Source organism: Homalodisca vitripennis, chromosome X (assembly GCF_021130785.1).
Source record: "Homalodisca vitripennis isolate AUS2020 chromosome X, UT_GWSS_2.1, whole genome shotgun sequence".
NCBI classification, from domain to species: domain Eukaryota; kingdom Metazoa; phylum Arthropoda; class Insecta; order Hemiptera; family Cicadellidae; genus Homalodisca; species Homalodisca vitripennis.
Genome location: NC_060215.1, coordinates 99,420,359 through 99,434,783, shown reverse-complemented (window position 1 = coordinate 99,434,783; position 14,425 = coordinate 99,420,359). Strand labels below are relative to the sequence as shown.

Sequence of the window (14,425 nt, the reverse complement as noted above, 5' to 3'; positions counted from 1 at the left end):
CCATTCTTGATCTTTTTTGAGAGACCTCAGGATGTTTTGTCGTTCACGAAATCTGCTGTTAAATTCATAGTGGTTTCAGCAAGTTGGCGCAACCAGTCACACTGTCGTTAACAACATTGCTTTCCTCTAACAAACCTTTGGCAACCATCTCGTCTCCTTAGAAAAACCTTTCTTTACCCAGCCCACTCCCCCGATCTTACAACACTGGACACTTACATTTTGAGGAATTTTGAAAGAAAAAAATTTTCGCGAGGACCCACTATTTACCATCGTTCAAGTCAAAGAAAAAATAACCATGTGTATTAGGAGAATGGAACAACCCCTATTCATACAAATGATGAAAAACCTATAAGACTGATACGAGTGTTACCTAAAACTGAACGGGGGTCATATTTAAGATGTTAATACCCGAGTTTAACCGATTTTGCTTTCTTTGACTTGCATTTAGTGGTAAAATCTATATGTAACGTTACTGTGTTTCCCATAGTAAAATATTACCATTTCAGTACGGCTTATTTTGGCTAATACTGTACTTGTGTATATTAAGTAAGACTTTACCTGTACTAAGTTGAAGGCTAGTGATCACTGTAAAATACCTTCTACAAACTAACTCAGTGGCAATCATATATATTTTAAAGGCAATTAAATAGAATCTACTTATGATAGTTATTTGTTTACGTAGAATCTAGTTTGCATCTTATTGAGACTTTTTGCAGATAATGTAATTTAAATTGTAGATTATTTATTTTTAAGGAACAATTGCCGATAAAATAATTTGTTATTTTTAGTGAGTACTAAAAATACTGGAATATAGAAAAAAATTTAATGAGATGATAAGTTTAGACTTTGTTAAGGTCAGAAAAAATAAATATTGTTTATAGCAATAATTTTTTTTTGGGCAGAACTCATTACATGTACCCATAGAAATTGCCTCGATTCCCAGACTAACAACAAAAATCTATCTGTTTTTATACTGAATATGTATCAAAAGCTGATCATCTGTCCAATTAGTCTCGAACTAAACGCCAAAAATCTACCTATTGGGTTTTCAAGCCGTATACACTATTCAACTTCCATACCAAAGTGGGAAGTATCATACCAAATTTCTGATTTTACAAACCAACTGAGGTTATCCCAAAAATAATTAAGTATTTGACGAGTTTTTTCTTTAAGGAATCTTCCCTTTTTGATTAAAAATGCTATCCCTTGCAATGAACAATTTGGCTTTCGAAAAGAATTGTCAACAATTGGTGCAATCACTCAACTGATCGACATCGCGGTGGCAAGTCTTAAAGGTAATGTAAATGTGTATTTGTATGTGTGGATAAATTTTAACATATACTGCATAATGTATATATTATAGTTATTATTGACAAAAGCAACAATATAACATACAATTACTACTTGTTATTTGTATGTTATTTTTGTTACTATCTTCAAAAATTTAAATTATTAAATGAGCATAAAGCGAATGTTTCAACATGTTTAAAAGCATGAAGAAAGATCATATTTAGATAATTGTTATAAATTTGAAATAGCTTGGCCGTCAACTGTCAAATAAATTATAATATAAATTTTACTTTTTTTAGTATGTGTATAATATTGTTTACTGGCTTTTTTATTAGACTACCATAGAATAGAGACTCGTCGTGGACAGTCAGCTGATAATTGTTTTGGAGCTCAATTGAATTGAACACAACATTCTGTTTGCAATTAGTTGAAAAATCAAATAAAATTATATTGTGACATTGTGGTGCGGCTTTAGGTAAGTTCATCCAACATTTCAAATCATATTAAAGGGTTCAGCAGTTAATCTACACTTTAATCGTAAACGTTTTATGTAGTAATAATCTGTTTTATGACTTTGTTGCCAGTTATTATAAAACTTTTATAATTTTTTTGTCCAGATGTCTCCCCCAGGAATGTTGAAGGAATTAATACCGCTGTTTTTCACTGAAGCAAATTGTTTAGAGGTGAGAACTAATAGCCTATGAATTTTATTGAACTTATTTTGATAATTAATTGTATACACACTAATATAAGTAAGTGTCAAATAACCTAAAATTACTGTCAATTCTGTCCAGTTTTCAGATTTTGTGGTTATAAAGATCAGTACAGTATAGGGTAGGACAAAAGTTTGGCATCATTAGAATTTATTCTTAGGAACAAACTTTAGAGAAAAAAAATTTAAAATACAAGTTGTATGGTTTGAAAAACTGTAGTTACTGGTTTTCAATTGTAATAAAAAATAGTCAGAATTATCTAAACAATGTTTAATCTCATTTACAAGAATTTTAGTGTGCTTTGACAATAATCAATGCAAAAAATTGATAATTGATCTTAAATAATAGCCATATTACTCTCATGGGGTTTTATGGATTCACTTTGATTCTTAACCCAGGTCATTCTCAATAACTGGTGCCTGCAGCGATTGTCTTAACATCACTGTGAAAAAGCCTCTTTATGTTACTGTAGTGTTTTTCAATGAAAGTAATGGTAGCATTCGATAGCGGATAATTTGATGTATCTATTAATATGAAGTTCGGTACTTTGCCGTCTTTGATGCTAACCGAAGAGAGGAAGATTATCATATTTCATTTTCAATCTTGTCTTTACTTTGAAGCCGGCACTGATAGCCAGGGGCATTTCCAAAATCATTACTTTCTCGATCATGTGCCAGACCGTCCAACATGATTTGATGTCTGAAAAGTTGGATGATCTGGAACGTTTGGGAAAGTTCTGATTGGAAATGACCTCGGCCATTATTGCGGGCCTCGTTGACTTGGCATGACCCTACACATCTGGCGTATAAAGAAAAACATTCTTCAAGATAGTACACAAATTCAAGCTCAGATCATGTGAACGCTTGTAAAGGTTATCTTTAACTTTGGTATTATTAGTAACATATTTTTCCCGAGGGAAAGAGATAGTTGTCTCCGCATGCAATAGTAAAAGGAACTTTGCACCTCCCTTACTTATGTTTGTGCAAAGAATCTGAGACTTTTACAGAAACCAAAAACATTGAGGGCTCCTGTTCTCTGATGTACTTGAGGCTGAGAAGGTATGCCCCTAGATGTTTTTTCCTAATTGTAGATATCGCACTACAACTTAGCCACTGTGTTCTGTGATATATGTGTTCCGCTGATTCTTCTGCTTCTCCTCAGAGTCTCTATTCATCAATCTGACTAAGACCCACCTTCATAAGATGTTTTCTAAGGTGGCCATGTCCTCTCAGAATCCCCACTATCATTCTTATATCATCCTTACTTTGATCTAGTAGAGATGCCCACCCTTTAGCATAAGAAGAGATAAACATTTTTGATTGTCTTAATCCTGAGGCCCTACTCCAGTTAAAGGATCTAATCCTCTTTTCCCAATCTTTTTCAAGAGCTTTGTTCTAAGAGAAAGCTACTCCACAGCCTGGCTCTGGCCCTACCATAAGGCACTCTGTACCTATTTTGGCGAGAATATCTGCTTTTTCATTTCCATGAATGGAAATTGAAATGGAAACATGGCCCGGCACCCAACCGAGTGAAACTCTGTTCTTCTTTGCCTGTTCTACCATAGCATTCTGCATTCCCAAACTGCTTTTGAGTCAAACGAAGAGGCGTCAAGTGCCTCTAGTGCAGCATGGCTGTCAGAGAGTATTTAGATTCTGCTTCTTTTGGCCTCAATTGTATGAGTCTTCTGGCACATGGTTCTATTGCCATGACTTATGCTTGGAAGACCTAGGCGTGTTTTCTCAGGGGCACAGTTAGGTTAACTCCTGCTCCGTATGTACCGAATCCTGTCCTAGAGTCAAGGCGTGAACCATCTGTGTAGAAATTTTGGACTCCTTTTGTAGGGTAAGCCTCCTTTTTACTCCATTTTTCCTTATCTGCAATAGAGACTATGTATGGTTTCTCAAGGGAGTATTTCTTAACGGTACTTTCTGATATGTTGGTTATCATTTCAGCCTCAGGAAATTTCTGAGTTATTTTCATTATGGCCTTATGAGGAGGTAGACTTTTAATCACCTTTGTACCCAGAAGCTTGCGCTTAGTGTGGCTGTCTTCATCACCTCCTGCTCCAGAGGAGTGTATCCCAGGATTACTTCATGTGCCAGGGTTAGACAGGAGCTCAATGCTCCTGTGATGTTAATGCAAGCTAGCCTTTGCTATTGGCAGCTGTTTTTTGTTCTGCTTAGCCACCACACTAATGCAGCATATTTGACTATTGGTTTTATAATGGCTTCATAGATCCAATAAATCATTTTGGGTTTCAGTCCCCATTTTAATCCAAAGAGTCTATTTCAAGCCCCAAGGGCCTTTGTCACTGTAGATATTGTGTCCTCAATATGTAGTTTCCAAGTCAGCTTCCCATCCAGGACTATGCCCAGATACTTGACTGCCTCAGAGTGTTTTATCCTGATACCTTCCAGAACAGGTTGTACTAGCTGGAATTTTCTTTTCCTGGTGAAAGTGATCATACTTGTTTTTGATGGGTTAATCCGTAGACTTTCCCCATGACGCTAGTTGTTTATAAAATTTATGGCATCTTTAGTAAAGCGTTCCAGCGTGCCTTTATTTTTCCCTTCAGACCATAAGCACCAGGTCGTCAACACACCTAGCATTGCTACGGTCATTCCATATGAAATCAACACATTAAAATAAAAAAAATTGCTTAACCACCTCAGAATTTGGTTAAATTAGGAATCAATATATTAATAGGTACATAATATAATTTCTCCCCAAATATTTTGAACATTTTCAAAGTCCAAAATATAAAGCTATATAAAGTTCCTTAAAATCTGCAAAAACACTGGAACCAACATATTTTGAAATCGTAGTAGCTTTTCTCCTAATCGAGCTAGGGAGATGGGAGTGGTGTCATTTTACTCAGTTTTAATGCTCTTTCTTGTGCAACACAATATACTTTGTCATAAAGGTTGTTTGAAAGATCAAATACAAAATTTTTATTTTCTCAATAAGTGCACTTTTTAAAATTTTGAAAAAATTTTTTTAAATTATTTATATTTTTGGCAAGTGATACTCAAAATTTCAAAGTAGGAGGCTAATGGGTTCATTGTTAAATAATAATTTGAGAAAGGGTTTCTTACAAGTGTTTATACAAATGTCATACTGTGTATCCTTACTTAAATACTTAATTTCATTATGATGGTGATTATTATCATAATTATAACTTGAGTACTTAAAAGATGGTTGCCTCTAAGACAGAAATCTATTTCTTTACTATATAATTGTTTTAAATTGATAATTGTTTTTATTTTATAATGTATTTTATTTCAAAATGTAAGGAGACACTCAAATAATAATTAGGAAACTCTGATCTATATGATTCTTCAAGTCAGTGCTAAAAAGGATTTGTGATTATTTAGATGGATGTGCTATGTAATGCAAAAATAAGTAAAATTAGTATTAAGTTGTTATATAAAATTATTATAAGAAGTAAAAGCATTAAAAATTAATCTTAATCTTAGGGATTTTTAATATATACATTTTACAACTTAATATGTATAAGAAAATAAAATATATAATTTGCAAAATTCTCAGAAAACACAAACAATTCTGTAATTAAAAATACTAAATTAAAGTACCAATTGAAGTTATTATAAATTCATTGTAAACAATATTAAGATGTAACATACAACACACGGTTTGATATAGGAACAGAGCATGCACACAGATCTCAAAAATTACTCTGTCGTCTTCTCCACACAGAAGAAGCCGTAAAGCATACTTGGATACAGTACAAAACTGCGTTTGGTATCTATGATAATTAGTTTTGGATTGATAACAGGCAACCGAGAGGCAACCAAGAGCAACGAATAAATTACAACAAACTGTTCTTTGGTATTCAGTTAAACTTAAATAACAAGATTTTTTCTGATGAATGTGACCATGAGTAAGAGCCAAAATGCTTTGATGTATGTGTATGTCGACGTGTGAGTGTGTGCGTGTGTGCACATGTGTGTACATGTGTGCACGTGTGTGTATGTGCGAGGATGAAAAGCACTGTAACTTGGGAGGATAGAGTTTTTAAGCCTTACAACTTTAATTTAAACCTTTTTTCCTAAAGTTTATTCTTGAAGAAATATTGCAATGTTGCAGCCCATATAGCTACATTATATAAAAAAATATAATTTGAACCTCAGAATCCTAAAAATAATTCTGCAATTTTTTTGGGATTTGACAAAATTACATAGTTTTTGAAAGTATGTGGTGTTATATGGGTTTAAATGAAGAAAAATAGCCTATAAGTCATTTTACGAATAAAAGAAAGTCCTACATATAGCTATACTACTTGCTGACTACCAGGACTAACTTATAATTTCTTAATTGAAACATAGGTACAATAATCTATTTTCTGATCACATAGTTAATATACATTTTTTAAATATTTAGCACAATGTATGAAAAAATAAATCATCAATAAATATCAATTCCTTGTGCTGTAAAAAATAATAAAAGCAGATACAATTAACTACAAGAACAAAAAACAAACACCTTGGGACTGACCTTATGTCATCTAATGAAACATTGTAGAATTCGTCTAAACTATAAAAAGCTTTTTTTTAAAAACCATTTCTTAAGAACTAATTTAAAACTATTTACAGACAAAGATTTTACATTTAGTGGTAATTTATTAAAAAACTGCTTTGTAATTTGTTAAATTACATGCCAATATGTATGTACTTTTCGTCTTACTTAGTCGTACAAATTTTTCATCAATAAGGTTTTTATTTCTGGTGTTATATACATGTTTGCTGCTTCTTAAATTAAATTCTGCATAATAGTTTTTAACATACATAATTGACTGAAACATGAACACACAGGGTAACATTGGAATACTCAGATCAATAAAATGCGGTCTACATGATTCAGTGTCCCCAATTCCCACTATAATCAAATCGCCTTCTTTTGCCATATAAAAATCTGTTGAGCCCCAGAGGAGTTTCCCCAAAGAGTTGTACCGTATAATAGGTGACAGTGAAAAAAAGAGTAATAAGCATTTAAAATAAGTTCCCTACTGGTACATGTTTTTAGTTTCCTTAATAAAAAAAGAACGTTAGCCAATTCTTTACACAATTGATTTGTGTGTTCTTTCTTACATTCATGTTAATTTGTTGTATTTCGAGCCCCCCCTGCATAATCCAGCTGGTGCCGGGCCCCCCCCATGTAACCTTACTATATTTTATGAGTGAGTCGCTTTCGAATCTGTACAGTCAACTTTTATTTGCTTAGTTTTGCACATTTTATGCATACTGCATTAGAGCCTAATGGGGAAGTAGGTTTAATTGTAATCAAACAACAAATTATATATAAACAATTACAATTTATTATTTATTTATTTTAGTTTGTACATTACATAACTTTTATTAATAACTAAAAGTAATAATAATAACAAGAGTTTCAATGTGAAGGATGTGCTTGATTTGTCTTTGCGCATAGTTTGTCGAAACGCGTTGTCAGTTTTGATTTCCTAGGTCAAATCCAGTCTTGAGCTATATTTACTCTTCATGGTAGCTACAGCAGAAAACCAAGTTTCACAAGAATAAGTGGCGGCGAATGAGTGAGTATTTTCAATGCCTTTTCACTCAAAATTGGTTGTTCCTTTTTACACCAATCCAGAAGGATATGAGAGAAGCTTCTTTAAACTTACTTTCAAGCTCAGTGTCAACCTGGAGGACACCATGCCAAACCATCCAAGTCCTCATGAAAATATTTTTAAAATGAAATTTGAGGATTTGTACACGTTTAAGAAAGCATTTTTTAGATTTGTTAGAATAGTTTCGAGATCAATTTCTTCAATCATAATTTTTAGATTATGAAATAGCTCAATATTGTCACTTTTCAGACCCCTCTTGTATAAACTTAGATTCTTTACAAAGCTTTACCTTTTCAGTCCATTGCAGAAGGTTTGCATCTTTTTTATGGAAAGACTTGTTTAGTACAATTATTTTCTCGAATATATCTGCCATGTACGCTAATCACAGCAAAAAATCTGAGTCTGTGAAAAACTGTGTGGTGGTTTTCGTAAAGCAAAAATGCAAGGGCATAATGTCTAAGCTCAAATATTCTCATCAAAGTCTTTCCTCTCGATAACCAGTGAGCTTCAGTATGAAACAGTAAAGCTGTGTGTTCTGAGCCCATATCTTCACAGAAAATCTTCACGACCACTTGTAAAATTTCATCAAGTTCCGGGGTCATACCTTTTGCTGCTAAAGCCTGTCTATGAATTATGCAGTGTGTCCATCTAGATTCTTGAGCTACCTTTTTTATCAACCTTCAAAGTCCAGTATACTTTCCTGACATAGCCCAAGCTCCATCTGTGCAAATTCATGTACATTTGATCCAAGATTTGTCATTATCCTGCAAAAATGTATACTCATTCGGAAAATGGTTTCACTTGTTGTATCGGTTGGAAACGTCTCCCAAAAAAGCAATTATTCCTGCATCGCATCACCATCGACGAATCTTACATAACATATTGAATAAGCAACTATATGAAGATCGGTAGCTTCTTCAACTTTTATAGCAAAATGAGAATTGTTCACCTTTTCCATCAAGTGCACGTGAAGATCTTCCGAAATGTCAGCTATACGTCTTGATATGGTATAATTTGAGATTGGTATGACCTTCAACTGTTGACCCATGGATTCTCCGAACATAGTTGAAACAATATCAATTGCTGCTGGTAATATCAGGTCTTCTCCAATAGAGTGCGGTTATTTCTTTTGAGCGATTCTGCGAGAAATCTGATAAGATGATAACAAAGCCTTTGAATATACACCTGTAATGTTGGAAAGAAACATGTTTTGTAGCTTTAACACTATTAAGTTCTTGTTCAAAAACTCTCTAGATTTGTTTGCGATATTTTCATGTTTAGTGTCAAGATGTATTTTTAGTTTGTTAGGTCTCATGTTGGCAGAGGCCAGGACGGCTGGACAGATTACACACTGTGGCTGTTCTTGGCCATTTATGATTGTTTTTGTAAAACCTAGTGACAAATTACTTTCGTCATACTAGTGGACTTTGGCTACGCTTGGTCATCTTGGACGTGGAGAACGAGTGGTTACACTTGCCGTGTTGCTCAGGTCCTATTTGATCTTGACTGTCACTGATGCTACTACTCGTACTTGCCTTCACTGATGCGTTTCCACTTCCACAACTTGTTACAGTTACAAGAAACCTTTTCATTTCGATGTAAATATATACACTTACGCAAACCAAAGTATTTATGAAAATAACCACAAAACATGGAGATACCCTACGCTCATAACATGGAACTGCATTAACGTCACTAGACGAGGCGCATTGGTGGTAGGGGTAATAGTGGTAGAGGTTTCGGAAAAGTCTGGGGCTGATCGGTCACGGTCGTACTTCACGAGTTATTGGGAAACCAACAACAACCAGGCGCTACCGTGAATTATATCCAGGCTGTACTGAAAATATGTTGGTATAAACTCACAGTATTTTACTGCCGATAAATAAATAAAAATAAAATATTTGGCACTATTACGACGATGATAAAAAATATATGTGCACTTTTGTAATTTTAAAAATAATAAGTTTGCTTTATTATTTAGTAAGTAAATTAAAATAATTTTTTAAGCAAGCATTGGCCACCCCTGAAACTTCATTGCGCCCCCCTTGGGGGTCGCGCCCCACACTTTGAGAACCTCTGGTCTATGCCATCAAAGTTCTCTTTTAGAGTAGGTACAGTGGAGCTACACTTCTGTGAGATACTGTTAACCATTATAGTTCCAGCCACTCAGTTATAATACAACGTTATCAATCAATAATACACAGTGGCTGTGTATATTTTTTGTATAATACTTTTATAGTCAGAGTAAATTAATAATTATTAATTAATATTATTACTAATTTTGTAATACTTTGCCTTTTGTTGCCTTCAATATTTATCACACTTCTCTGCAAACTGGAATAAATAGCATGTAGTATCTAAACTACTGCAGGTGTTGTGTATGAATGTGATTTAAGGCAGAGCTGTAGACAATTAGTTCAGATTATTTTTTGAAATCCATTATGCATTTAATTAATAATACATTATAAATGTTACATTATTTAAATATTTTTACCAACATCAAATATTTGGTAGGGACAGTATCGTGACCACTTTATTTTTATGTTAAATTATAGCTCATCCATTGCTCCTGTAATGATTGGTCCTCTGTTGAATGTCTGACTTTTAACCTTAATTTGTCTACCAATTGCTATCAGTACATTGAATTGACAGATATGTGATTGTCGCAGAACATAAATGGAGACATTTGACCACTGAGGTCACATTTGAGTTGCTGTCTTGCTATCTAATCTTTAGTGTTATCACGAGTCATATGACGTAAAACTCATTTTGGGAGGCTGAACATCATGAAACTTATTCTACCTTTCTAAAGCCACTTTGATCTACTTGACCATGCTTAATGATGAATTATTTATTTCTTGTTTTATCAAAGTACAAAACAATCCCAACGTCAAAAATTATTTATAGTGGAGAAAACTTGGTCTGACTTTAACAAAAAAAATGTTTTGACAGTTTGTTTGAACATTGGCAGATGAAGAAAAAAAATATCATGGACTACTTTAGTTTTTATTGAAGATATATCTAGTTGGTTTTTCAATTTTAACACTCTCATAATGGCAATTTTAAAATTTATTTTATTTTAAAATAAAACTTATTCCTTTTCATAAAATGAGAGGTTGATCTCCTTTTTAGCCTTATTCAGCCCGCTCTTAAGGGCCACTTGGCCTGTGCGGGGATGTTATCAAACAGAATAAGGAGGAGAGTCAGTACAGTATAGTATTAATAAAAAGTGCAATGGTCATAGACAGGATTTTAATCTACGCTATCTCTATCTGAGACCCAAAGTTCCACTCCCTAGACCGCTCCGCCACTGGCTCTCCCAAATGAGACACCTCATCTACTAAAGTTCCTTTGATTCCTTATGAGCTAAATGAGATAAAATATCAATCTTAAATTCTTATTTTAACTGTGCTCTAAAACCTAATAAAATAAATTTTCGTTAAATTGAGAGAGTTCAACAGCTGTCATCTATAAGGGTATTACTGTTATAAGAGTACTGTTACAGTCTTTGAGCTCTGTATCTTAAAACATTTGTGAATACTTAAATCAAAATCATATCCTGGTAGAAAAAGGAAGCATTTCAAGACAATTAGACTGGAATGTTTTTCCCTACTTTTATTTAAATAATTTTATTTAAAAGTTAAATTAAATAGTACAATTAATATAATGGTTTAAAGCAGATGTGTCTTATATCATTACTTCTAAGTAAAATAAAATGTTTCAAATTGAGAGCAAAGCAAATTTCTGCAGAAATAATTTCACTTTGAGGATGTGTTATCTAATAAATTAATCATTTAATGTATTGAATCTGTGTTAATAATAAATATGTATATTTTTATTGAGACTTCATACAGTCTCTCTAATTTATCTCATTATTATGATTTTTCACCATTTGACCATAATAATCTTCAACAAGAGAGGGATACTTTCACCTTGCATACCTTGCACGTGGATCTAACGCACTCTCTACTACAGAATCAATCAACAACCCTTCGTTTGCATGTTAATTGTCTGCCAGTGTCAACATGTCAATAAGGGGCAGATTTAACTTTCAGAGAACAATTTACTCAGTTCCCACAAATAGTGACAAATTTCAGGCTTATATTTATATTACAAAAGGAAAAAAAAAGTTTGTAAGATGACAACAAGAGCATTTAGAATTTGTGAATTGTTACATATTTTAAAATTTTCTATTTGCTTATAATGTAATAGTGAACATTTTATTATTGCAATAGATAATTTATTTAAGTTCAGTAATCCATAAAATCAAAATAGTATATTTAACATTTTTCATTATCTCTGGATAATATTAGTTACTAATACGCAATAGCCAGCAATGTACTGTGGCTCCAAAAAGTGACGGTGAACTAAATGGGGTTCATGGGGAACCCCGAGTCATATTTCCTACGGACGGTACAAGCTCAGTCATCATGTTGATTCTTTGGGAACACATAGCCTAGCGTGCAGTTGTCCAACACAACTGTATTCCTTGGTCAGTACTAGCAAGCATGCAGCAGGTCTATTAGCAAACATTTTAGTGTTTGCATCAGACCTATAGTTAACTTTATAATATGATTGATAGTGTCCAAACTATCAAAGTGATAAACCATGGTCTTCTTATGCTTAATCCAAAATTCCCCAGTGAGTCTCAAAGCACTAGATTTTTGACAATAGTTATCAGCTAGCAAAATGTTCATATTTTAATATTTTTACTTAAGCATATCATATTATAAACTACAATAATTGTATTACAGTGGTTCTTACAAAAATTTCATCATGGTTATTTAAATTGCTATAATATAGTCACAGGAATATATTGTCAACAAATTTGTGATATTGTCTTTAGTAGATTTATTATACTCACTTTTAAGATGCTTGATGTTTTGGATCTAGAGTTAACGGCCAAGAGAGTCTTATAAGAGGCGTATACTTTTGAATTTTATAAAGGTAATGAGTTTTTCTTTAATTAATTGACAGTTCTCTTTGTAGAATATTTTTTAAACAGTAATATAAATGTAAAAACTATTAACTAACCTCTTAAATTAAAATGTAAAAAATTTAAATTACAACAAAATTAAAATGTATTTAATAATTTATCCTATTGATAATATTAAATAGCCATTGTCTAAGAAAAAGTATTCATACGCTTACTTACACACAACAAAATAAAAAAAATATATTACACTTTATAACACATATTTAAAATTCTAATTAAGAGCTTCTTAATTGTTGTGTTAGGAATTCTTGGTATTTAAAACAATCTGCAGTCTCTATTAAGATATTGTTCCCAGAGCTTTTAATATAGACGAAAATAAACAAGTAGATAGTAAAATTATATTTGTAATTAGAGGGCTGACTAATATTTTCTGACTGATAAAATACTAATTAGGCACAAGGGGGAATTTGAAATCAGTCTATTGTCCAGAGTTTACACAATTCAAAGAGTTCACCTAGCAGAGAAGAGTTTTACACCAGTTATCATTTGTTTGTTGTTTGTGTCTAACTTTGGTAAGGCTCATTATCAAAACGACTGAGTCTGTCTGAGCCTTCCATTGCTTTCTTGCTGTGTAGAAAACAGCCTCTGCTCATTTGCCCTATAGTGTAACATTAGAAGTGAATAGATGTGAGAAAATTTTAAAGCCGTACAATACATTTTAACAAGTGTTTTGTTGTCCTATAGTGATTTTAAGTTGGGTCTCTGAAACAAGTGTTTACTGCATTTTGAGTACTGATTTGTTTTCATTGGTTTGAAGTACATTTTATCAACACTTTTCCACATAATATGAGAAATAAGGTAAAATGATCGGGAAAACAAGAGATTAACATTGATTTAAGTTAAAATAAAATTTATAGTGCTCAATATTAATTTATTGCTTCACAATCTTGTTTTTTGATTAAGATAAAATTTATCTTATTTATATCTTATCTTATATTAAAGAATATTTAATATTCTTGATTTCCTTCACTTACTAGCTTTCATGTTTTCTCACAGTAAATATTTATGCTTAAATTAATATTCAATAATATTTAATAATTAAATACTAAGAGATGTATTTCTTACCATTTTTCTTAGGCTTATTAAATTGAAATTTGTTATCGCAATAGGTAGAAAATTAACAAAATTTAATAGAGTTATTTAAAATTACTTAAGCAAATCACATTAAGAAGCAAACACAGATAATGAAGCTATTAACAGATTTTTTAAACAGAAAGTATTAATCACATATACCAAAAGTCAGAAAACATGTTTACTGAGTGGCTTTGCAGTAATTACTTTAGTTTACCATTTTAAATCCAGCAGTTGACAAATCATTACCTATGTTTTGTAGTATAGTAGAGGGTTTTCATAAGAAAATCATTTTTTATTGAAAAATACTACTTATAAATTAAAAAAAACCCATGAATGGACTAGACTTTTGAGTCATGTGATAAAAACTTTATTGAAATATACATATGAGGTGTGACAATTAAATAAAGGTACTGTACTTGCCATAGCCGTTATGATTTTCAGAAAGGAAGGGGGTGTATAATGTTAATGACCTTTGATATTCCTGTACAGAAAGCATCTTATTTCATCTCTATATCTAGTTTACTTATTTTTAATACCTGCTTGAGTAGGATGTGAATTAAAAGCTTACAATTAGAGCAGTACATCAAATTCTTTATTGAGTTAAAAAAACCACCAATGTGCGTTTATAATTGATGAAGAAAATATTTGGTGATAATTTTGTCACATACTCAAGTTTTTAAATGGACCAAATGATTTTTGAAGGGTTAGGAGGATGATGAAGACATTAAGAAATCATTAAAAAATTAA

General features: G+C 32.3%; 1 protein-coding gene across 1 annotated transcript in view; it reads left to right on the top strand.

The window, feature by feature from the left end:
* Window positions 1–1,678: 1,678 nt before the first annotated feature.
* LOC124369738 (calcium-binding mitochondrial carrier protein Aralar1) overlaps window positions 1,679–14,425 on the top strand; it is a 92,404-nt gene continuing 79,657 nt past the window's right edge. The window contains exons 1-2 of the mRNA XM_046827804.1: window positions 1,679–1,765; window positions 1,908–1,973. Of these exons, the coding sequence (XP_046683760.1) occupies window positions 1,908–1,973 (66 nt within the window). The 5' untranslated portion in view covers window positions 1,679–1,765. The remainder of the gene's footprint in view (window positions 1,766–1,907; window positions 1,974–14,425) is intronic.